This window comes from Leptopilina heterotoma, unplaced genomic scaffold, assembly GCF_015476425.1.
Source record: "Leptopilina heterotoma isolate Lh14 unplaced genomic scaffold, ASM1547642v1 Lhet_123, whole genome shotgun sequence".
NCBI classification, from domain to species: Eukaryota; Metazoa; Arthropoda; class Insecta; order Hymenoptera; family Figitidae; genus Leptopilina; species Leptopilina heterotoma.
The window spans coordinates 3,289,320-3,315,655 of NW_025110842.1; the positions used below are offsets into that span (position 1 = coordinate 3,289,320).

At 27.0% G+C, this 26,336-nt stretch overlaps 1 protein-coding gene across 2 annotated transcripts in view; it reads right to left on the minus strand.

Moving 5' to 3' along the window:
* Positions 1-1,366: 1,366 nt before the first annotated feature.
* LOC122512665 (zinc finger protein rotund-like) overlaps positions 1,367-26,336 on the minus strand; it is a 351,867-nt gene continuing 326,897 nt past the window's right edge. Inside the window, exon 6 of one of the 2 annotated variants that reach the window (XM_043628634.1) lies at positions 1,367-4,610. In XM_043628634.1, coding sequence (XP_043484569.1) covers positions 3,426-4,610 — 1,185 coding nt within the window. In that variant the 3' untranslated portion in view covers positions 1,367-3,425. The remainder of the gene's footprint in view (positions 4,611-26,336) is intronic. The other variant, XM_043628635.1, reaches the window with a different exon arrangement.

The window sequence follows — 26,336 nt, forward strand, 5'->3', positions numbered from 1 at the left end:
ATTTATATAAAGTTTTCTTTTTTTTCGATATACATATATCTATATACATATATCGCGAGATATAAATCGAATATTCGTGTATCGATATATTTCGAAATTGTTTTTTTTTAATTATATAAAATTGAAAATTTAATATTTAATATATTGTATATAATATATCGAATATAATATACATAATATATATAATATATAATATAAATTTATATGTAAATTATATAAAAGCATATAATGTATAATATACAATATAATATAGAATATAATATGCAATATAATATACGATATAATATACAATATACATTATATAATATATAAAATATATACAATATAAAGTACATAATATTTCTTCTAAAACATATCAAGTATATTAATAATAATTAATATTAATATATCAATATATTAATATACACGAATAAAAAGTATATTTCGAGATATATCGATACAACTCGAAGACATTATTTGTTCGATTTTTAATTTTTTTTTTTTGCTTTTTCGATAAGTTATCGATTTATCTATATCGAAAATTGACAAGAGTGAATTCGATATCTCATCACACTAAGACTTTCATCGCACATTTTGTTTGTTTTTATTTATTTAGAATTTCGAGAACAAAATTTTTTTCTATTAATTTTTCACACAATTTTTTCTTTCTTTTTGTTTCGAATATTTTTCAATGAAAAAAAAAGAAAAAAATTGTTATATATTTATATATGTAATTCTAAAAAAAAAATTTTTTTCTACAACTAAAACGCTTGTACTTTTTTTAAAAAGAGTTTTTTGTATTTTTTTTTCCACTTTTTTTTTAATATATAATAATTATTTTTATTTTTTGTCTAACGTCACCTTAAATAACAAATTTTCAAAATTTCTCCACCATACGAAAATTCCTCCATAAATCCGAAGCACCTTTTTTTTATGTTTGTTTTTGTTTCTTCTTTTTTAGAACAGTAAAAATTCATCGTGAATTTTTTCTTTTTTAAAGTGAAACTACAATTTTTTGAAATTGCGAGTAGTTTTTGAAGGAGAAAAAAAAATTACGATGATTTTACAAAAAAAAAGAATTATGCAAAATTCCATTTTTCTTGTCGCCGTGAAAAGGTGAGGGGGGTGTGTGAGAAAAAGTCGTTACAATTTTTCCCCCCTCCTTTTATTTTTCATTTTTCTTCTTTTTATTTATTTTTCATTCTCTTTTTCTCTGTGTGTGTTTATATTATTTATTTGTATAATTTACATATCGCATTTGTTTTTCTTTTCCTCTTTTTTTTTTAATATAAATTATAATTCAATATTTTTCGAATTTTTTTTTTGCGTTCGGATGACAATGTTGTTTTTTTTAATGTGAATAGTCAATAATAACAATTATTATTATTATTAACAAAAAACATTAATTATTAATAATTCATTACAAGTTTCCACAAAAATTATTAAAAAGAAAACGAAGAAAACTTAAAAATAACAAAAATCCATAAAGAGTCGACGTTTATATTATGTTTCGCAAAATCAGCTGAAAGAGAGAGAAAGATTTTAAAGGATAAGAATAAACATTTTTCCACTATTTTTCACATATTTTTTTTTAATTTTTCATATTTTGACAAAATATTTTCATATTTTTTTCTTATTACCATATTTGCGATAATTACTAATTAATTATTTGCGGTAATGAAAAATTAATAATTTTGAATTTTGACATTTAAATTTCGATATTTAAGTATTTTTTCGATATTTTCGATTTCGATTATATCCATGCATTCTATATTTGACTTTATCGATGTATTCGATATATATTCGATTTTCGATCAGTTATTTTCAATATATTTTCTTTTTTGTTAAAATATTCCGTTTTTGATATATTCGATATCGATTAAATTAAAAAAAATCGATATATCGATTTTATCGATATATTGACGTAATTTTACTTTATCGATTTAGTTTTTATCAAAAAAGAAAAAAAAATGTCGATCTATCGAACTTTTTTTTTAAAAAAGAAGAAAAAAATATTTGATACATAACAATCAAAATATTAGATTTCGAGCTATTTCGATAATCGATATTTAAAAAAAAATTAAAAAGCAAAAAAATATCAGTAATCAATATATTTCAATTTATATTAAATCAGTTGTTATACTACTTCGATTATCGATATATTTCGATTGCATTTACTTGGATTGTTTAAAAACGATTTTTTTATTTTTATTGACGATATATTTCGATTATCAATATATGTCGATTATCGATATATTTTGATTGTAAATAATTTGTATATTGAAATATTTTTGTTGTATATACTTTCGATTATCGATATATTTCTATTTATATTCTTCGATTATCGAAATATTTCGATTATTTATTGATTTCAATTTTTATACTTTGATTATCGACTTATTTCGATTGTATAAACTTCGAATATCGATAAAATCTGATGGTTTTTACTTTGAGCGACGTAACCTTTCGAATATCGATTACTTTTCGATTTAAATTATTTTTTGAAAGTTAATACTTTGATTATCGAATGAATTCGATTGTACATACTTCGATTATCGAAATAAAACGATTGTTTTAAACTAGAAATTAATCAATTATCGATACTTTTTGGTTTTCAATAATTTTGATAGTTTATGTTTCAATTATTGATTTATTTTGAATGCTTATAACTCGATTCTAAATATTTTACGATTATCGATATATTTCAACTATCGACGTATGTCTATTATCGATAAATTTCAACTATTGACATATGTCGATTATCGAAATATTTTAACTATCGACATATGCCGATTATTAATATATTTCTATTATCGATATATTCTGATTGTATAGATTATTTATCGATATATTTCGATTGTAAATACTTTGATTATCGTTGTAATACGATTGTATATACTTTCGATTATCGATATATTTCGATTTATAAACTTCAATTATCGATTTGTATATTTCGATTTATTTCGATTATCAAAATATTTCGATTTATTTACTTTGACTATTGAAATACCTCGATTATCGATTTTATATTTCGATTATCGATATATTTTGATTATTAAAATATTTCGATGTATCGACATTTTTTCACTATTTTTGACCTGTTTTCTTACTTTTTCATTTTTGAAATGAAAATTTTTGCCTATGTCAAAAATTATTTTGTAATAGTATCGAAAAATTTTCGAGATAAATCGATATTTTTCGATAAAATGAAAATGTTGCTTCTTTTTTTCTCTCTCTCTCTCTCTGTTTCCTTTTTTTTATCGCTTTCAAAGCGCGTTGTTTTTACAAATTTTTTTTGCTCACGAATATTTTTAACACTCGCGGATTTTTTTCGAGGAACAAGTTTCTTTTTTTGAGAAAAAGAACAATAGTTTTTGAGAAAAAAAAATAAAAAGGGCGAATGCATTTTTCTTTCGGTTTTTGCCTAGATTAGTTATTAATTTTTTTTACTGCTTATCCTTGAGACCGCCAAGTAGCGCGTGACTCTCCATACTAGCGCTTAAATTACTCAAATTACTCAAATTACTTAAATTTCCCAATTGTCCGAGATTACCTAAATTCGGTTGATGCGCATAATTTCTAATTTGATGTAAACTTATTAATTGATTTGGAAATGATGTCGCGGCATTTTGATTTGTTGCACCACTGCCTGGTGTCATTGCCGTTGAACTTGTTGGACTTGCTTTTTGTGTGTTGAAGGCCTCATATAAATAGGGTCGTGACGCTGGATGATGACTACCGGGATAATGTAAATGATTTAGTGGATTGAGAGGATGTTGCATTGATGATATTGAATTTATTGATATCGATGATATTGGTGTGAATGCTGAACTACTGTTGGGATGATTGACGACTGTCGTTCCACCGCCGCCGCCACCTGGTTGGGGTGTTTGTTGCCTGGAGTCATTTTCAATTGCGTCGCGATGCTGCTGATGCAGGAGCATTGCATCGGTTGCTGGATTTTGTGGTTGGTGATAGTCGCCCGGGTGATGATGGTGTGGGAGACGATCGTGGAGTTCGCTGATGACGGAGTCGGGACTGACCTTGGGCCAGTGATAGTCCTGGTGGTGGGCCGCGGCTGCCATGGCGTGTATCGAGGGCCTTAAGCCGGTGCCGATGATTGGCGGTCGTTTGTCGGTGCGTTCGGCGTGCTTCTGCATGTGCTTGGCGAGATAGGTCTCCTGGGTGTAGCTCTTGCCGCAGTATTGACAGATGTGGGTCTTGAGGTGTTTCGATTCCTTGTGCTTGGGTATGTGCTCGAGGAGGCTGGGCTCGTCGGAGAAACATTTGTAGCAGGAATTACACTTGTAGGGCTTGTCGGTTTGATGACAGCGGCTGTGCGATTGGAGATTGCTCAGTTGACTGAATGCCTTGGTGCAGCCGGGATGTCGACATTTGTAGGGTTTGTCGCCAGTGTGAGTGCGAATGTGCTGTTGTAAATGGCTTAATTGGGTGAATTTACGTTGACAAATTTCACAGCGATATGGTTTTATGCCCAAATGAATGCGTGTGTGCTGCGACAGGTACGAGGAATTGGCGAATGCCTTTGAGCATTGGGTGCATTTGTAGGGTTTTGCTTCGCGCATGTGAATTTGCGTGTGAAGCTGTAGATCGGCCTTGCTGCCAAATATCTGTAACAGAAAACAATAAACAAAAATTATAATCACATCAATTATCACTAATGTTTTTTAATTAACTAATATTAATAATATTTTTTTTCCAGGGAAAAATTGGTGCTTAATAAAGTGTTTGGAAAATTGCTGCCCCAAAATTGTTTGGAGTCTCACAGTTCACTGGATCTTTACATTCAGCTTCAATGGTAAAATTGCATCGACTTTGACATCGAATTTCAGGTAAAATGGGTGCTTAATGAAGTGTTTGGAAAAATGCCTTGAAAATGAGAATCCTCGAAGCACTAAGAGTGATTTTTAGGAAGAAGCTTATGCTTAATAAAGTGTTTGGAAAAATGACTTAAAAATGAGAATCCTCGAAGCACTAAGAGTGATTTTTAGGAAGAAGCTTATGCTTAATAAAGTGTTTGGAAAAATGACTTAAAAATGAGAATCCTCGAAGCACTAAGAGTGATTTTTAGGAAGAAGCTTATGCTTAATAAAGTGTTTGGAAAAATGACTTAAAAATGAGAATCCTCGAAGCACTAAGAGTGATTTTTAGGAAGAAGCATATGCTTAATAAAGTGTTTGGAAAAATGACTTAAAAATGAGAATCCTCGAAGCACTAAGAGTGATTTTTAGGAAGAAGCATATGCTTAATAAAGTGTTTGGAAAAATGACTTAAAAATGAGAATCCTCGAAGCACTAAGAGTGATTTTTAGGAAGAAGTTTATGCTTAATAAAGTGTTTGGAAAAATGCCTTATAAATGAGAATCCTCCAAGTCTGCCTACATCAGTAAGAGTGATAATTAAAATTAAAGTACAGCATTGATATAATTATTACAGTTAATTTTTATAACAATATGTACAGCTAGAACAGAAATTTAAAATCACTTTCGTTTCTAGAATTTTTTTTTCTTTTTTCATTATTTTATAAATTAAAAGAAAGTGTAGTAAATAATTTTAACATGTCATACAGATAGGGAGGGAACAAAAGACTGAAACAAAAATTTATAATCATTTTAATTATTAGAGATTTTTTTTCATTAAAAGGGAAGTTTCTTTTTAAATGTAATGTAACAGTGGATTTTTTTTTCTTTTAAAAAGACAGTCAGACAGTCCGGTAGTAGTGAACGGTTTTTTTTTGTTTTTTTAAGGAAAAGAAAGTGGCAGTGAATGGTTTTAAAATTCGAACAGAGAGGGAGGGAACAAGTGCGCGTTTATAATGTTTATAAATAAATAAATGTTAACGAGTCGCAGTCGGTCCAGGCGCACATGGGAGAGGCTGACCTTGTCTATCATGGCGTTGCCTCAAGGCATACACCTATAAAACCGACTCGACTCAATTCTTTGAGAGACTCTCTGCTACCGCGTAGAAAAAAAATATTCCTTCCTTTACTTCCACTAATATTTATCGACCACTCTCCCACTTCTCCACTACTCTCAATCTTCTCTTCTTAATATTCCCATTTTTCTTTTTTTCCATTTTTTTCCCTTTTCTCCATCATCCCTTTACCATCGCGAGTCAAAATACTAGAATTTTACCTAACCAATGAATCTTAAGATTTTAATTTTTCAATTCTTTATGAATTTCGCGCATTGGGGCGAAATTCAAAAAGAATTGAAAAATTGAAATCGATCATAAACGAAATGAAATGGGATTTTTTTTTGGCTAGTAAGATTTTGAAAATAAATTCACTAGAGAATAATATTGATGAATGAGAATAAGAGAGTAGTAGAAAAGAGGATAGGGGAGAGGAGGGGGTATTAAGACAAGAAAATTGTAAGAAATGTGTCCGCCCAGATTATTAAAAAAAAAGGAGAGAAAATGAAAAAGAAAAAAATACGAAACGCCTCTATTATTGTAATTAAACACCGCGCAGCAGCTGTAAGTTATGCAAGAAGTAAAACTAATGGCAAAGGAAATCTCCTGCTCATTGGTCCAGCTGCTCTAATTATTAACTGCATTCTTGTAACCTTAACTCTCTCGTCAATTATTGCAAACACACGACGAGAGTGAGTGAAACAGAGGCAGACAGAGAGAGAAAGAGAGAACGACGAAACCCAAGAAAAGTCACATTTCAGTTACAAATGTATAATTATAGTTAAATATTGCGAAATATAATATAATAATATAATAATATTAAAAATATAATAATACTAAAAATACTAAAAATTTAATAATATTAACAATATAATAATTTTCGATAAAAAACAGTAGATAAATTGTTTTAATTATTATTATTATTGTTATTTTTATTATTATTTTTATTATTATTATTATTATTATTATTATTATTATTATTGTATTTATTATTATTTTTATTACTGTTATAATTATATCATTATTAAAATATTAAAATAACTAATAAAAATATTTATTTTTCCAGGAAAAAATATATGCATAATAAAGTGTTTGGAAAATTGCCTTAAAAAATGAGAAACCTCGAATTCTGCCTACGGCAGTAAGAGTGAAAAAAAGAAGTGTTAAAATTGAAATACAAAAATATAAATATAAAAGTAAAATAATTGTAATAGTAATAGTTGTAATAATTATTAATTATTAATATATTATTGCTGATTATTATTAAGAGTAATCTTAGTAGTTCGACTTTAAATCAATTCAGTTATTATTATTATTTAAAATTTATATTCATCCTTCTTTCTGTCAAATAAATTTTGTTTCATATTAAGAGCTGGAGAATATTATAAATTCAACTTCCTGCACTCAAAGTTAAATCACTGAAAATTGATTAGTCATTATTTATTTTTACACGTGAATAGAATTATTCTCTTTTTTTTCCTTAAATCAAAAAGCAGATTACTCAATCTTAAATAATTATCGAGATCACTGTATAAAGATTAATTCACTTTAATAAATCATAAGTAATTAATAATCAAAGAATAATGAATATTAATAGTTTTACGATTGGAATTTTATTATTTGTTATTTTGTATTAAATAATAGTAGCAAAGTATATTAAGGCTTTTTTATTATAATTATTACTATTATTATTAATTATTACTATTACTATTATTACTACTATTATTAACTATTACTAATTATTATTATTGAATTATTAATATATAGTAATTAAATAACTGAATAATAATAGTAATTTTTATGTTAATTGGATTATAAATATTTTAAAAATTTTAAAACTTGCATTTTAAAAATTTTTGATAATTAAATTAGCATTAAAATAAGCATTAAAATTACATTTGAAAATTATTAATATAAAGTATAAATTAAATTCCATAGAGAAATGTATGTAATTTTCGTGCCTTACGCAAGAGTTTTAATATAATTTACAAAACAAGTGTGAGACATTACTAGACATGAGAATTTTATTAGGTGTAGGCATATATTATTATAATAGTCAAACAGCTGACTTTGAAGCGCGTCCTTTAACGGCTTGCGCGACATTTTTTGTTTCTTTTTCTTCAATTTTTTTTCCCTTCTTTCTTCTTTTCTTATTTTTATTTTTTTTTTCTCTCTCTCTCCTTTTCTATTTCCTCCTTTCAAAAAGCGTCCTTGCAAATGTCAAGTTCGTATGTCTACATATATACATATACATATACCGGCCCACGTAATCAAATCAACTCTCTCAAGGGGTCCAGACACTCGGCATTTAATATATTATAAAAGTCTTAAAATTCTTCGTGTCTCGAAAAAATAAAGAAGAGGAAAAAAAAGAAGAAGAAAAAATTCACAAATATTATACTTCTAAACCTTGAGCTATAATGGGCCTACTTTTATATGTATATATATATATATATATATATATATATATATATATATATGTGTATAGTATACAAAAATACTTATAATATTATTCCTTCATTGTCAACAAAACTCGATTCCCAGACAAATATTTAGTCGCTATTTTTTTTCTTACTTTTTAATTTGCGAATCAATTTTGTTATGTGGCTTGTGTTCCCCTTTTCTTCGTCCCCCTCCTCTTATTGTCTAGCACTTGATTTGGCGAAAAGTAGAGTCGAAAATAGAGTTTGAAATTAATTCGAATTATGATAATGGGTATAAAAATAGAAGAAAATAAAAATCGGAGTAACAAAGACAAAATTTTCATTTTATAATTCATAAATAATCAAATTTTCACGGGAATTCAATTAATCTATAATTTTTAAATTTTCTATACAATTCTTAAAAAAAAGTCAATTACTTACACTAAAAATAACATTTTTCATGGAAATTCAATTATTTAAAAAATATTTTGATAACATTCTGAGCAAGACTTCAATTATTTTCATAAATAATAAAACTCATCGAAGAATTTCAATTATTTTTAATACTATTTTAAATTAATTAATCGAAAAATTAAATTATTTTCATAAATAAAATTTTCAAGAAGAATTCAATTATCTAAAATAAAAGTTGCATAATATTTATTACATATTACGAAAAAATTAATGATTGAAAACAAGTTTTATAAAATTCTAATGAAAAATTCAATTATTTTCACAAAAATAAGAAAAAATTTTCACAGAAATTCAATTCTTTTTAAACATTTTTAAACATAAATAATAAAATTCTTCTCAGGAATTCAATTATTTTTGAAAAATGTAATAAAATTCTTTGCAAAATTCAATTATTTTCATAAATAACAATATTTATCACAAGAATTCAATTATTTTTAAAAGTAATAAATTTCTTCTTGAAAATTCAATTATTATCTTTAAAAAATTCTAATAAAATCGTTCGCAAGAATTCAATTATTTTTATAAATAATAAAATGTTTTTTAGGAATTCAATTATTTTCAAAAATAACAAAATTATTTACAAAAATTCAATTCTTTTTAAACATTTTTATAAATAATAAAATTTTGCTTAGGAAATCAATAATTTTTGAAAATTTTAATAAAGGTCTTAGCAACTATTCAATTATTTTTATAAATAGTAAAATTCTTCGCTGCAGTTCAATTATTTTTGATAAAATTTTTCATAAGAATTCAGTTATTTGCAAAAAATTTAATAAAATTCTTTAAAAGAATTCAATTATTTGCAAAATTTTTAATAAAATTCCGGAAAAAATTCAATTATTTGCAAAAATTTTAATAAAATTCTGGAAAAAAATTCAATTACAAACAATAAAAGAGAAACTTGTAGAAAATTCAATTCTTTTTAAAATTATTTAACAACTTTCTTTTAAAATATTCAATTATTTTCAGTAAAATCTCTTAAAAGAATTTAAAAAACTTAGATTTTTGAAAATTTTAATAAAATTCTTGAAAAAAATTCAATTACCTACAAAAAATAAAAAAAGCTTCTAGAAAATTCAATTATTTTTAAAATTATTTAAAAAATTCTTCTTCAATAATTTTTATTATAAATAATAAACTTCTTTGAAGGAATATAAATATTTTTAATACAATTTTACAGGAATTGCTAAAAAAATGTAATTATTTTAAAAAATTTAATTTCAATTTCTCGAAAAAATCAATTATTTAAAAAAATTTAATTATTTTAAAAAATTTAATTTCAATTTTTCGAAAAAATCAATTATTTAAAAAAATTGTTTTTTTAAATTCTTTGGAAAAATTCAATTATTTACAAAAATATTAGAATTTTTCACAGGAATTCAATTATTTTCAAATATCTTAATAAAATTGTTCGAAAGAATAATCAATTATTTTAAATACAATTTGAATTGAATTTTTTTCGGAAATTATTCAATTATTCTTTTAGATTTCAACAAAATTCTTCCCAAAATTTCAATTATTTACGTAAATAATTTTTCGAGGGAATTCAATTATTTTGAGGCATTTTAATAAAATTCTTTGCAAAATTCAATTATTTTGATAAATAACAATATTCAGCATAAGAATTCAATTATTTTTAAAAGTATTCAATTTTTACTTGGAAATTCAATTATTTAAAAAAATTCTAATAAAATCGTTCGCAGGAATTCAATTAATTTCATGAATAATAAAATTCTTTTTAGAAATTCAATTATTTTCAAAAAAATTTTTATAAAATGCCAGAAACATTCAATATTATTCTCAAAAATTTTAATAGAATTCTTTGTAAAATTTAATTATTTTTAAAAACTTTTCGCACATCAATGATTTTTAATATCTCTTATTTTCATTAAATTCCCAAACAGAATTCAATTATTTAAATTAGAATTTGCATAAAATAAGTCGAAAGAAATTAATTATTTAAAAAATTTTATAAAATTCATCTCAAGAATCACGTGAGGAAAATAAAAAAAAAAGAAAGAAAGAAAGAAAGAAGAAAGAAAAATTTGAAATAGTTTTGATCGAGGGTATAGGTGAGTGATGAGGACCAGGGGGAGGGGGGAGGGTGCCTCTCATTGAAATGCATCGGCAGGTTCGAAAGGGAACACTCTATTAAGGGCCCCACCCCCCACTCTACCACTTTTCTTTCTTTACCAAAAACGACTCCTCTCGTCAAAAGGGAGTGAGAGACAACGAGCAAGAGAGAAAAAGAAAAAAGACGAAAAAAGCGAGAGAAATCCCGCAATCTCGATTCCAGCGTGACTTCAAAGTTTCCTTCTAGTCAATATAGCTGTGCTGGTCATTAAGGTCGTTGGGGCCCCGACGAATATATTTAAATTGAATTTACGAGCTCAGGTGAGCCCGCGGGCTATTCTCGAGTTAGGTCCCCTCCCCTCTCCTCCCTCTCTCTCTCTCTCTCTCTCTCTCTCTCTCTCTCTCTCTCTCTCTCTCTCTCTCTCTCTCTCTCTCTACCCTTTCCCATCAAAAAAAGAAAAAAAAAATTCTGAAATCAATCATCACCGTCAGTATAACAGACATCAAAGATCAAAAACCCGCGCGTAACCTTCAAAATAAAGGTATTTAAATAGAAAAAGAAAGAATTTTATTTTATCTTTAAAAATCATTCACTCTATATATATATATATATATTGATTCGAAAATTAGGGGGGGGGCTTAAGAACAAGAGAGATAAAAAGAAAAATTACTATTGTTTGAAATGAACCACTTTAAAAAAAATTTTAAGGCCCGAAAATTAGATAAGCCCCCTTGCCCCCTCTTCTCTAATTTTTGGGCCTTGATAAATTTTCAAGTTAAGTTCTAAAAGTTGACTATATAATAACGATGATAACACTGATTAGAGAAATATTAATAATAATAATAATTATGTATAGAAAAAAATTTAGTAAGACCCAAAAAATTGGGAGGGAGGGTTGTTTTAAAAAATTCACTAATGATAAAAAAATAATTGGGGAAAAAATTTGTTAGAAAGGCCCAAAAATTAGGAAAGAACCCCCCCTTCTTTTTTCTAATTTTAGGGCCTTTCTAACAAATTTAGTTTCAATTTAGTTTTAAGTCCCAAAATACACTAATGATATTAATGATAATATGGAAAAATTGTTAGTAAGGCCCGAAAATTAGGGAGGGGGGGGGGTAAAACGTAATAACCCACTGTAATGATATAATATAATTAGAAAAAATAATTTATTAGTAAGGCCCGAAAATTAGGGAGGGGGGAGCTTAAGTCTCAAAAAGTATATGAATAATAAAAAAAACAATGATTATAAAAAATAATAAGAATAATAAAAATAGTAATTTTGGTGATAACACCGTTTTTTCAAGTTTATCAAATTGAGACAAAAAACGAATCAAAAGTGTTGCGAAGCAACGTTTTGATTCGTTTTTTGTCTCAATTTGATAAACTTAGAAAAATTGTGAATAATAAGAATATGGAAAATAGTGATAATAATAATAATAATAATAATAATAATAATAATAATAATAATAATAATAATAATAATAATAATAATAATAATAATAGTAGCAATTATAATAATAATAAAAAATGAAAATAAAGATAATAAAAACAGTGATATAATTGTAATAATAATATTGAAATTTAAAACGAAAATTCACGATTTTTAATTTGAAAAGCAGCGTTTGTGTGTGTGACGGAAGTGAATTATACTAAATACTTGTTATTTACAAACATTTGAAACCTTGACCTTGACAAGAGAAGAGAAGTGCCGAAAATGTGACGAGAAATTCTCTTTGGCGATGTTTGAAATTAAAGTACATAGCGCATATATATATACACGTTTATAAACTTTGTGTCAGAGTTTCACGACCTTGAAACACAGATTCACGTCAATCTCCACACAACCTGTTGGGTATATCTAATCATATTCTATATATTTTCATTTCCAAGCTAAGATTATTAATTCTAAATTAAATTAAATTTAACCCCCCTCCTCTTTTTCTTTTCCTTCTTCAATTTTCAAAAAAAAATTTGGTTCGTTTTTTTTTCATTTTTAAGTAAAAGATTTAAGTTTAGTCAATTAAAATTACCGCCCCCCTCCCCTTTCTTCTTTTCCCTTCCCTCCAAATTTTCAAAAAAATTTGATTGCTTTATCTAATCATATTCATATTTTTTCATTTCCAAGTGCGATTTAGTTTTAATCGTAATTAAAATAACCCCCCCCCCCTCCCTCCCTCCTTAATTTGACAAAATTTGGTTCGTATATATTTTTCCATTTTTAAGAGAGACTTAATTTTAAAACTCAATTAAAATTAACCCTCGTTTTCTATTTACCCCCCTCCCTCCAAATTTAAAAAAATTTGGTTCGTATCTTAATATAACGATACAAAAATGTATTTAATTTTTGATAAAATTTTCTAAAAATATTTTTTCTACTTCTTCTGTATTTTTTTTAATATAAAAAGTGAATTTCTATCGGCTATTTTGATATATAAGAATGGAAAAAAGTAGTTTTTATTTATTTTCTTTTTTTTGCTTCCTTTATGCATCAAAGTGGATTATATAAGAAAGAGGGAGGGTGGGGGGGGGGGGGAATGGGCCCTTTGCTCTTTGATATTGGGGCACTAAAAAAGAGGAAACGATGATGAAAGGCCTACTTAGTTTCGAAAAATTGACGATGGTATACAAGTAAAGAATCATAAGATTACATTCCCCTCCCCTCCCTTTTTCTTTTCGGTGCATAGCGTCTCGCAGTGAAATTTTTTGGGCCCTTTGGAGAGAAAAAAAAGCCACTTATTAAAGCAAGATTCAATAAACTATCGCGAGGGCGAGAATAGGATCAAATACATACATATTTATTGTATATTTATAGTATATTTACGAAAAGTTAAGTCCCATTTTTCATTTTTCGAAAAATAAGTCCCCGAGGCCCATGAGATTTAAAAGTTCTGGTTTTTTTGACAGAAGAAAATTAGAAAAATCAAGAAAAATTCTTTTTTAAAGAGAGAAATTAATTTCGTTAAATAAAATAGTTTTTAATGGTGTAATTTTTATCTTTTTTAAATACCAGTAAGTCCCATACTTTTAAAATAAGACCCAAAAACATTATTTCTACTGCTTTCTTTCCAAACAGTACTCTCTAAATCTGAATCAGCGAAATTTCACTGATTCTCAGCGATAAGTATGCCACTATTTTAAAACAGCGTATATGCGCTAATTAATCAGTGAAGTTTCACTGATTATTTAGTGAAATTTCACTAATTCACAGCGTATATACGCTAATTGAAATAGTGGCATACTTATCGCTGATTCAGATTTAGAGAGTAAAGAAAATGTTTTTTTTTTAAATAATTATGTATATAAATCTTATGAATATTAGTAATTTTTTAAAATAAGTTTTTATCACTTTTCTATACGAGTAAGTCCCAAAATTTTTGAAAATTAAGTCCCAAATATAATTCCTACTCCATTTGTCTCTAAACAGTAAGAGAAAATTTTTATTATCAATTATTATTATTATTATTGGAATGCATGATAATAAATCTTAATTTTTCCATTTATGACTAAGTCCCATAGTTTTAAAATAAGGCCCAAAAAAAATTATCTTCACTCCTTTTGTTTCTAAACAGTAAAGAACATATTTTTTTATTATTAAATTATGTAGAAGTGCTGTGAACATTAGTAATTTTTTGATTTTTTAATTTTTTTTTTATACGAGTAAGTCCCATGATTTTTGAAACTTAAGGCCCAAACAATAATTTCCACTCTTTTTGTCCCTAAACATTACAAGAAAATTTTTATTATGAATTATAGAGCTGCACAGCAATAAATAAATTATTTTTATATTTACAAATAAGTCCCACAATTCGAAAAACAAGGCCCAAAAAATTATGTTCACTTCTTTTATTTTTAAATAGTAAAGAAAATTGGTACTAAAACAAAATATGTAAAATATCTATATTAGTAATTATTTTAACAGTTTTTATAAGTTTTTTTTTAAACTAGTAAGTCCCATAATTTTGAAAATTAAGGCCCAAATAATAATTTCTACTTCTTTTCGTCTCCAAACAGTAAAAAAAATTTCTATTGTCTATTATAGAGATGCATATCAATAAATATTAATTTTTCTATTTACGGCTAAGTCCCATATAATTTAAAAATAAGACCCAAAAAATTCCCCCCTTTTCTTTTTTCGTTTAGAAGTAAATTTTCAATTAAAATTTTTTATTTTTCATTGAAAATTAATGATTACTACTGGAAAAACGTAATTTTCATAATATTCAAGTCAGATTTGTTCGGAATGAGAGTAAATAGTTTAGAGTGAGGGGGGGGGGGAGCAGTGGAAAAACAAGGGGAGGGAGGGAGGGGGGAGGTAAAAAATGGAAATTATATACAAGATGCAATATCCGGACAATTTGAAGGCCGAATTGGGACGATTGCAAAAGTATATCTTTTTCTCGCTGTTGTAGATATACTCTATAGAGAGCAAGTGTCGAGTTTGTATTTTTCTCCCCTCCCCCCTGCCTCTCTCGCTCTCTTGGTGTGTTTCTCAATCAACTTACGAGAGGTGATCTCGTAAAACGCGTTTTATGCAGTCCGCGCGGATATATATTTTTTTTCCGCTCTCTTTTGCAGATTTTATGCGGTTCGTTAAGCAACAACGGATAGAGGACGTGTGTGTGTGTGTGCAGTTGAGGGGTACAAGGCCGATTGTAGATCACCCCCTTCTTCCCCCTTCACATTTTGCGGCCCTATTCTATCCCCCTTCTCTCTCTCTCACTCACTCTCTTGGTTAAGACCCCGTTTTTAAGCGCACGGGGGCCCCACGTGCTCATGATGGAAAATTTTTAGTTTAGAAAAAAAAGGGTCGCTAGGAGATAAAAGATTCAATAGAGATCTTTGTCGCGAGATGCTGTTTTTTTATTATAGAGACAAGATATATTTTTTTTGGGACCGTGAAAAAGTCGAGATTGTAATCAATGTGTCGCGTGTGTATTTTTTTTTAGGGGGGTCTTTAAAAATAATTATTTATTAATAGAGGATTTTTTGTTTGATTATTGAGTAATTTTTTTCCTTTTCTTTTAAGTAATTATTTCCTTATAATCCATTAATACTGATTAATAATAATATTAATACTAATAGTAATAAAAGTAGTAATAGTATAATAATACTTTAACAATAATAATGGTATAAATAAATATCAATGAAAGTATAAAGAGAAATGAAAATAAACAGAATACGAAAAAACGAATACAAAAATACTAGTATAGAATACACAAATTAATAGTGAAATATGGTACAAATTAGTATAGAGTATGAAGAAAATAAAAATAAAATTGAAAAAAATTGTAGTAGTTTAGAAAAACTAGTGTACAGTAGTGTAAAAAAATAGTGGTGGAATACAAAAATAGTTTTAGAGTACAAAAAAATAATTGTAAAATACAAAAAGCAGTAGTAGAATACTATAGAAATAGTTGTGGAATTAAAAAAAAACCGTTGAAAAATTACAAAAATATTAGTAGAATACAAAAAATAGTAGTAGAACACAAAAATAGCAGTAGACTACAAAAAGTAGTTGCAAAATTCAAAAAATAGTATTAGAATACAAAAAATGTCAGTAGAATACCAAAAAATTGTAGTAGAATACAAAAAATAGTAGTAGAATACAAAAAATAGTTGTAAAATACAAAAAATAGTTGTAAAATACAAAAAAGTTGTAAAATTAAAAAAATAGTATTAGAATACAAAAACTATTAGTAAAATGCATAAAATACTGGTAAAATTCTAGAAATAGTAGTAGAATACTACAGATATTAGTATAATATAAAATTTAATAGTTGAATTGAAAAAGTATCCACAGAATAGTAATAAAAATAAATAGTTCATGAAAAATTGAATAATAAAAATATTAGTAAGTTAATAAAAATAGTAATAGAATATTAAAAATTCTAGTAGGATATTTAAAATAGTAATAGAATACCGGAAATAGTATTAGAATACAAAAAGGAAAATAAAGAAGAAATAAAATTAAAATGAACATAAAAATTAAATAATATTGATTATAGTAAATTACTGAAATCATTAGTGGAATACTAAAAATATTAGTAGATAACTAAATTAATAGTAGAATACAAAAAGTACGAATACAATAGAAAAGAACTGACCAAAATGTGAGAAATTGAATACAGAAACACTATTATAGGATATAAAAATACCAGTATATTTATATCAAACTTGTAGTTCCAGAACACTACTAGTATTATTGTATTCTAATAAATCTTTTGTATTCTACTAGTATATTTGTGTTCTACTAGTACTTTTGTACTCTACTAGAACTTTTATACTCTTTAGTACCTTTGTACTCCACTAGTACTTTTGTACTCTACTAGTACTTTTATACTCTACTAGTTGTTATGTATTTAACTAGTATTTTGTACTCTACTAGTAGTTATGTATTTTACTCGTATTTTGTAATCTACTAGTATTTTTGTATACTACTATTATTTTTGTATTCTAATAGTAGTATTATCTACAGAACATACGGAAATACTAGTAGTACATAGGAATAATATTAGAATGCAAAAATTATAGTTTGATTTTTGTATTCTAATAGTAACCTTATGTACTACTAGTATTTCCGTATGTTTTTTTTTACATAATACTACTATTAGAATACAAAAATAATAGTAGAATACAAGAATACTAGAATACAGAACTACTAATAGAATACAAAAATAATTGAAGAATACAAAAGTACTAGTAGAGTACAAAAATACTACTAGTATATAGAAGTACTAGTAGAGTGCATATTAAGTAGTATAATACATAACTACTAGAAGAATACAAAAATACTAGTAGTATACTGAAGTTCTAGTAGAGTACAGAACTACTAGGGGAATATAAAATACTAATGAAATACAAAAATACTTGTAGTATACATAAGTACTAGTAGAGTACATAAATACTAGTAAAGCACATAACTACTAGTAGTATACAAAAGTACAAGTAGAATACAGAAATACTAGTAAAGTACATGACTACTAGTAGGGAGCCGTTCAAAAAATACGTAACGCTTTAGGGGGGAGGGAGGGTCAAGCTATTTGTTACGGTCAGCAGAAAAAATGGCGCTAATGTATACAACATTGCGTTACATGGGGGGAGGGGGGGTCCAAATTTCAGAAAAATAGCGTTACGTATTTTTTGAACGGCCCCTAGAGTACAAAAATACTAGTAAAGTGCATTACTAGTAGAGTACAAAAATCAGAAATACTAGCAGAATACAAAAATACTACTAGTATATAGAAATACTAGTAGAGTACATGACTACTAGTAGAGTACAGAAATACTAGTAATGTACATTACTAGTAGAATAAAAAAATACTAGTAGAGTACAAAAATCAGAAATACTAGAAGAATACAAAAGTACTAGTAGACTACAAAAATACTACTAGTATATAGATATACTAGTAGAGTACATATTTAGTAGTATGATACATAACTACTAGGAGAATACGAAAATACTAGTAGTATACTGATGTTCTAGTAGAGTACAGAACTACTATGGGAATATAAAATACTAATGAAGTACAAAAATACTTGTAGTATACATAAGTACTAGTAGTATACATAAGTACTAGTAGAGTACAGAAATACTAGTAGAGTACAGAAATACTAGTAAAGTACATAACTAGTAGAGTACAAAAATACTAGTAGATTAAAAAATACTAGTAGAATAGAAAAATACTAATATAATTAAAAAATTTAAATTTCTAAAGAAACAGAATAAAAAAATTCTAGTAGAGTACAGAACTACTAGGGAAATACAAAATACTAATGGAGTACAAAAATACCTGTAGTATACATAAGTACTAGTAGAGTTCATAAATACTAGTAAAGTACATGACTACTAGTATTTTTGTACTCTACTAGTAGAGTTCAAAAATACTAGTAGAGTACCGAAATACTACTAGAGTACAGAAATACTAGTAGAGTACTGAAATACTAGTAGAGTACAGAAATACTAGTAAAGTACATAACTACTAGTAGAATACAAAAATATTAGTAGAGTACAAAAATACTAGTAGAATAAAAAATACTAGTAGAATACAAAAATACTAATAGAATTAAAAAATTTAAAATTCTAAAGAAACAGAATAAAAAAATTCTAGTAGAGTACAGAACTACTAGGGAAATACAAAATACTAATGGAGTACAAAAATACTTGTAGTATACATAAGTACTAGTAGAGTACATAAATACTAGTAAAGTACATGACTACTAGTATTTTTGTACTCTACTAGTAGATTACATAACTACTAGTAGAGTACAAAAATACTAGTAGAATACAGAAATACTAGTAAAATACATAACTACTAGTAGAATACAAAAATACTAGTAGAGTACAAAAATACTAGTAGATTAAAAAATACTAGTAGAATACAAAAATACTAGTAGAGTACAAAAATACTAGTAAAGTACATAACAACTAGTAGAGTACAAAAATACTAGTAGAATAGAAAAATACTAGTAGAATACAAAAATACTAATAGAATTAAAAAAATTTAAAATTCCAAAGAAACAAAAGAACGGAATTTATAGACAATTGGAGAAAAATCTTTTTCGGCAGGCAAAGGGAGGAAGATAAAAATGAAGACACATGTGGGGGAGGGGGTAATCGATAGTGGAACTAGAAACGCGTGAAATTGTGAAAAAAGGGACGCATAGAGAAGCGGCGCGGTATATGGTTTTTCTTTTTTTTTTCTTTCTTTTTTTGAAGAATGGTGCAAGGGTAGCGCCACTCTAGGCTCGACCAATTAGAAAGAGGATTGTATAATTGGGGAGATAAAGAATCAAGAATTCCCAGGCACCTACCAGCTGCCGATGCGATGCTGCGGAGGCTGCCTGTGTATATATAGAGTGAGAGAGAAAGAGAGAAAATCAAGCGCAGGTACAAGACGGACAGACGGATGGCCAAAAGGCCGGTAGGACCAAATCATCATCATCATCATCATCATTATCATCATTATCATCATCATCAAGGACTAAAAAACCAGTTTCACACGTAACTCACGCAACTGAGGGTGAAAAGGGTGGAGAGAGGGGTGGGGGAAATCGAGTCGATGAATCTTCTAGCGAAACATCTCTCGCGACTGATGCGCTCTTTCTCTCTCTCTCTCTTTCTCTCTGACTCTTTCTCTGCATGTACAAACGTGCGCGTCTACTTTTTGATATCCCACTGTGTGGTAAAGAACGATCGATCTCCATATTACGTAACGTGTCCTGGGGGCTGCCTCCAGCTTCCGTCTCTCCTTTATATTTTCATTCACTTCTTTTTTTCATTTCTCTTTTTTTATTTCTTCCTTTTTTATTATTGCATTCCGTTATTAAATCAGTTTTACTCTCGCATACTGGACTTGTATATGTATATATAGCTAAAGCAGTCGCCTTGTTTTTAATTTAACATTTCTTTTTTTTGCTGTGTATTCAAGGCGAAAAAAAAAATTTTCTGGCAAACGGGAATTTTTTTTTACTTCTTTTTTTTGAAGGGGAAAAATTGGAATTTTGAAAAGGCGAAAACGGAAATTGAAGAGGTGAAATTAAATTTAGAAATGTTGATAAAGTTTAGAAAACTTTTCTTTAAAAAATAAGGTTTTAAAAACATTTTGGTGGGTGAAAATATGGAAATACTAGAAGTTTACAGAATACTCGTGGAATACAAAAAATACTAGTAGAATTCGAAAATAGTAGTTTAGCGAATAGGAATACTATTAGAATATAAAATTACTATTTAAAATATAAAAATACTAGTAGAGTACAAAAATACTAGTGGAATACAGAAACACTAGCAGACTACCAGTGATTCAGTATTCTACAAGTAATTCTGTACTCTGCTAGTATTTCTGTATTCTACTAGTGTTTTTTTACTCTACTAGTATTTTTGGTTTTTATCGGTATTTTTTGGAGTTTTCTAGTATTTTTGTAGTCTTATAGAGTCACTAGTAGAATACAGAAATACTATTAGAATACAAACATACTAGTAGAATACAGAAATAGTATTAGAATACAAACATACTAGTAGAATACAGAAATACTAGTAGAATACAGAAATACTATTAAAATACAGAAATACTATTAAAATACAAAAATACTAGTATTACTAGTATTATAATACAGAAATACTATTAGAATACAAACATACTAGTAGAATACAGAAATACTAGTAGAATACAGAAATACTAGTAGAATACAGAAATACTATTAAAATACAGAAATACTATTAAAATACAAAAATACTAGTATTACTAGTATTATAATACAGAAATACTATTAGAATACAAACATACTAGTAGAATACAGAAATACTAGTAGAATACAGAAATACTAGTAGAATACAGAAATACTATTAAAATACAGAAATACTATTAAAATACAAAAATACTAGTATTACTAGTATTATAATACAGAAATAGTATTAGAATACAAACATATTAGTAGAATTCAGAAATACTAGGACAATACTAAAATACTAGTGGAATACAGAAATAGTATTAGAGTACAAAATACTAGTAGAATACAGAAATACTAGGACAATACTAAAATACTAGTAGAGTACAGAACTACGAGTATAATGTAGAAATACTAGGAGAGTTTTGATTTTTCGTGGGTGAAAAAAAGAATTCGGGGCAAGTGGGCAAACTCAAAAAGTTTTGGGGAATTTCCGGGCAACTTTGGAAGTGCGGAAAATTATTTATTATAAAGAATTAGAATTTTAGAATTAAAAAAGAATGTGGGTGTTTTTAAAGAAGGAAGTTTCCGGGTAAGTTTGAAAATTTGAAAAATTTGAATTTTCGGGCGGTCTGACTAACTTTGAAAAGGCAATTTTTCGAGCAACTTAAAAAATTTCCGGACAACCAGGAAGATTTTGGGACTAATATGAAATTTATAAAATAGAATTTCCGGGCAACTGTGGAATTTCAAATTTGAAAAATCCGCGGGCAACCTTAAGAATTTCGGGGCAAATAGAAAATTCCAAAAAAGGAAATTTTGGGTCAACTTCAAGAACTTTGGAATTTGGTCAAATATAAATTTCTATTATATGTGAATTTCCGGGCAATTGTCGAATTTTAAAAATTCTTATTTTTTAATTTTCTTTTCTGGGCGACTTTCAAAATTCAAGGTAAACTCGACGAACTTCAGGTGAAATGAAAAAATTCTAGACAAAAAATTTTTACGAACAACTCAGAACTTTCAGAGGGCAGATATGTGAATTTTCAAAAAAAGGGAATTTCCGGGCAACGATAAAATTTCGATAATGGGGATTTCCGGGCAACTTTTAAAATTTTAGAAAGAACTATAAAAGTTTCAGAAAAATTTCCGGACAAATTAAAAATAAAAGGTATGAAATTTAAAAAAATGCGAATATCCGGGCAAACCCGGGCAACTTGAGTTCAAATTTAAAAATTCAAAAATTTTGCAACTTTTTCAACTACTTATAGAAAATACAAAATTTACGTCTCTTAAAATAAAGATTAAAATAAATAGAAAATTTTGAAAACCAATTTTTTTCGCCAGGGGGGGGGGGGAAGAAAAACCTTTTTTTTCCTCCAACTTTCAAGGTGAAACGTGAAAAAAGTAAGTTTGAAGGCTTAAGTTTAAGGTGCCGCTAAATAAATGTCGATTCTAAATGAGAGAGAGAGACGGTCAATGACGAGAGGGGGAGAGGGGGGGTTAAAGCGAGAGAGAGGGGGAGGGAGAGAGAGAGAGCTTTCTAAACTTCAGGGCGAGGACACGTGCACGCGAATTCAAGTTAAGAGCACTCGTGGGTCGATTGTATTTCGCATGAAACTCAACCGCCGGGTGTCCTATACTCTATTATTTACTTAAACATTTAATTAAGAGGTTTCAAAAGCACCCGTTACAATTCAAGTATATTACAAAGTCCACCCTCTCTCGGTATAAAGTTTCGGTAAAAATGTATTCGACAAAATTTTTTCTTCTTTTCTTTTTGGCTATACATGTATTTTCTTTTTATTTGCGGTTTTTCTTAATGCGAGCAAAACGAAAGTTAAAGTATAATAAAATTTTATAAAATTCCAGGAAAGATGGAGAAAAATAATTTTCAATTTCGAATTTCAATTAAAAAAAAAAAAAAAAAAAAAAAAAAAAAAAAAAATTATGAATTAAAATAAAAGAAAAATTAAAATAATAAAAAAAATTATAAATTAAAGTAATAAAATAACTTATAAATTAAAATAATAAAATAACTTATAAATTAAAATAATAAAAAAAACATAAATTAAAATAATAAAAAAAAATGATTTTCGATAAAAAAATAAAAAAATTTTGTCACTCGATAAAAAAGACAAAGTGAATAATAATTCAGCAACAAAAAATACAAAAGAATAATACACTCAATAAATCATCAAAAAAAAAAAAAAAAAATAACATTAGAAAAAAAACACTCAATAATTCTAACAAAAAAAAAACATTCACTACTTCTCTGCAAAGAAGAAAAACGAAATACAAATAAATAAATAAGAAACAAAGAAACAGTTTAAAAGAAAATAAAGAAGGAGAAAGAAAAAGAAAAGAGTTAATTCTTGAAAGAAAAAAAATAAAATCAATGAATAACTCCCGTACCGAACGGTATATTTCCTTCGGTGAGTGGTTAAAAAAAAAGAAGAAGAAAAAGAGGGTTTCGCGGTTTCACGAGTTGAGGTAAAGGGGGATAGAGAGGGGGGAGGGGAGAGTATTCAAAGGAAGAGACGAATCACGATAAGAGGATGAGGTGGGGGTGGGGGGACGAGGGAGGAAGAACGAGAATGATGAAAGAGAGAGCCAGTGAGGGAGTAATAGGAAAAGGGGTTAGAGGGAGGGAAAGGGGTCAAGGGGAGAGTGAGAGAGAGAAAGAGGGTGGGGGAGAAGGGGGCGGCCGATACTAACGGACATTTTTTCCGGGCGTTTCCGCGGAAAGACGTTCGTTCGTTCGTTCATTCGCACTGTTTTGTGATGGAATGCCTCTCTTCGAAATACACGGCAACAATTACCTGTCGTAAATGTGCCCAACTCTCTCTCTCTCTCTCTGTCTCTCTCTCTTACACTCATTCTCTCGTTTTCTCTCTATTTCTCACTCTCTCCCTCTTTCGCCTTTTATTTCTCTATTTCCCACTATATTTCTATTTTTCGCCAATTATTTCTCTTTCTGTTTCCTTCTTTATTTCTCTCTATCCCCCCTCTCTCCCTCTCTATTTTCTTCTCTTCGTCCGAGTCTTCGTCTCCCTGTTTCCTAATTTATCCCCCCCCCCTCTCTCTATTTTCCTCTCTTCGACACTCTTTTTCTTAATTTCTCCCACCTTCTCTTTCTCTAGGTTTTTACCCATATTTTTTGTCAACAACCCCCCCCCCCTCTCTCTCTTTATCTATTTTCTCTCTATCTTCTTCTATTTTTCCCCCTCTTCTTTGTTTAATTATTTTCTTCTCCCATTGTTTTTCTATTTCTATAAATTTTTACCCCCCCCCCAATATGTTTCTCTATTTTCGTCTCTTTCTCTCCCCCCCCCTCTTTTATTTTCTGTCCCTTTTATGTTTCTTTATTTCTCTCTGTGTTTCTGTTTCTCTATTTTTCTCTCGTTTTCTTTTTCGTTTCTTTATTTCTCCCTCTTTTTGTTTCTCTATTTATTTCCTTTCTTTTTTTTTCTCTCTCCTTCTCTCTTTTCCTTTTCTATATTTTCTTCTCTCAGACTTCATCCCTCACTCGATATAATTATAATTTTTAAAAAAAGTAGCAAAAAATTGCTTCCAAATAAAAAAAAAAAAAAAAAGTTGTAAAAAAGTAGCTATCGAAAAATTAAACTTGACGTCAAAAAAAAAAAAAAATTCGTTTTAGACACTTATTGCAAAACTGACAAAAATATTCTATTCTATTTTTCATTTTCCTGATGACTTTTTTCTAATTTTCATCAAAAATATATTTACTTCTTTCTTATTCTGATAATAAATTCAATTCTTGCGACAAAATTTTATTATTCATCAAATCAATTTAAATATTTATTGAAAAATAATTTAATTCTTGCGAAAATTTTTATAAAAATTTTTTAAATAATTAATTTTTTACGACAAATAATTAATTTTATGCAAATTCTATAATGGAATTCCTCAGAAATTTTCATTATTCATAAAAATAATTGAATTCTTGTGATAAATATATTTTGTTATTTATATGAAAATAATTGAATTTTGCAAAAAATTTTATTAAAAATGCGCCTAAAAATAATTGAATTTTGGAGAAAAATTTAATTAAAATCTAAAAGAATAATTTCAATTATTTAAAAAAAATTAATTAAAATTTGTATTTAAAATAATTGATTATTCTTTCAAACAATTTTATTGCAATAATTGAATTCTTCAAAAGAATACAAAAAAAAAAAAATTCTTTTAAATAATTGATTTTTTCGAGGAATTGAAATTAAAATTTTTAAAAATAATTACATTTTTCGGAAAATTCCTGTAAAATTGTATTAAAATTAAAAAGAATTGAAATTCTGCGATGAATTTTATTATTTATGCGAAAATATAAAAAAAAATAAAATATAAATAAAAAATAAAATAAAATAAATAAAATAAAATAAATAAAAATAAATAAAATAAAATATAAATTTAAATTCTTTTAAATAATTGATTTTTTCTAAAAAAAAATTTTTTCTTTTTTTTTTTTATTTTTTTTTTTGATTATTTATGCGAAAATAGTTGAATAGTTGCTGAGAATTTTATTAAAATTTTCACAAATATAATTGAAATCCTTAAGAAGAATTTTATTATTTATGAAAATAATTGAATTATTCCGTAAAATTTTTATTAAAATATTAAAAAAGAATTTTATGAAAATTTTATTTTCTGAAAAGAATTTTTTGATTAATTAATTACAAATAGTATTAAAAATATATTAATTGAAATTTTTCCCATGAATTTGATTATTTATGAGAAAATAATTGAATAGTTGCTAAGAATTTTATCAAAATTTGCAAATTAAATAATTGAATTCATGAGAAAAATTTTATTATATATTTATGAAAATAATTGAATTATTGGAAAAAAATTTTTTATTAAAATATTTAAAAAGAATTGAATTTCAGTGAAAAAATTTGTTATTTTTGAAAATAATTGAATGATTGCAAAAAAATTTAATTAAAATATTTAAAAAGAATTTGATTTCAGTGAAAAATTTTGTTATTATTGAAAATAATTAATTGAATGATTGCAAAAAATTTTATTAAAATATTTTAAAAGAATTGAATTTCAGTAAAAATTTTTTGTTTATTTTTGAATTAAATAATTGAATTCTTTATAAGAATTGATTTGAAATAAAATAAAACTATAAATATTATTGTTCAATTTTTTTCCTAAGAGACGAGAAGAGAAGGAAATGTAACAATTTCTCGTTAAACGGAGCCTTAAGGCCCTATTTTCAGTCCAATAACTTTGCCCCGCAACAAATATATATATAATGAAACAAT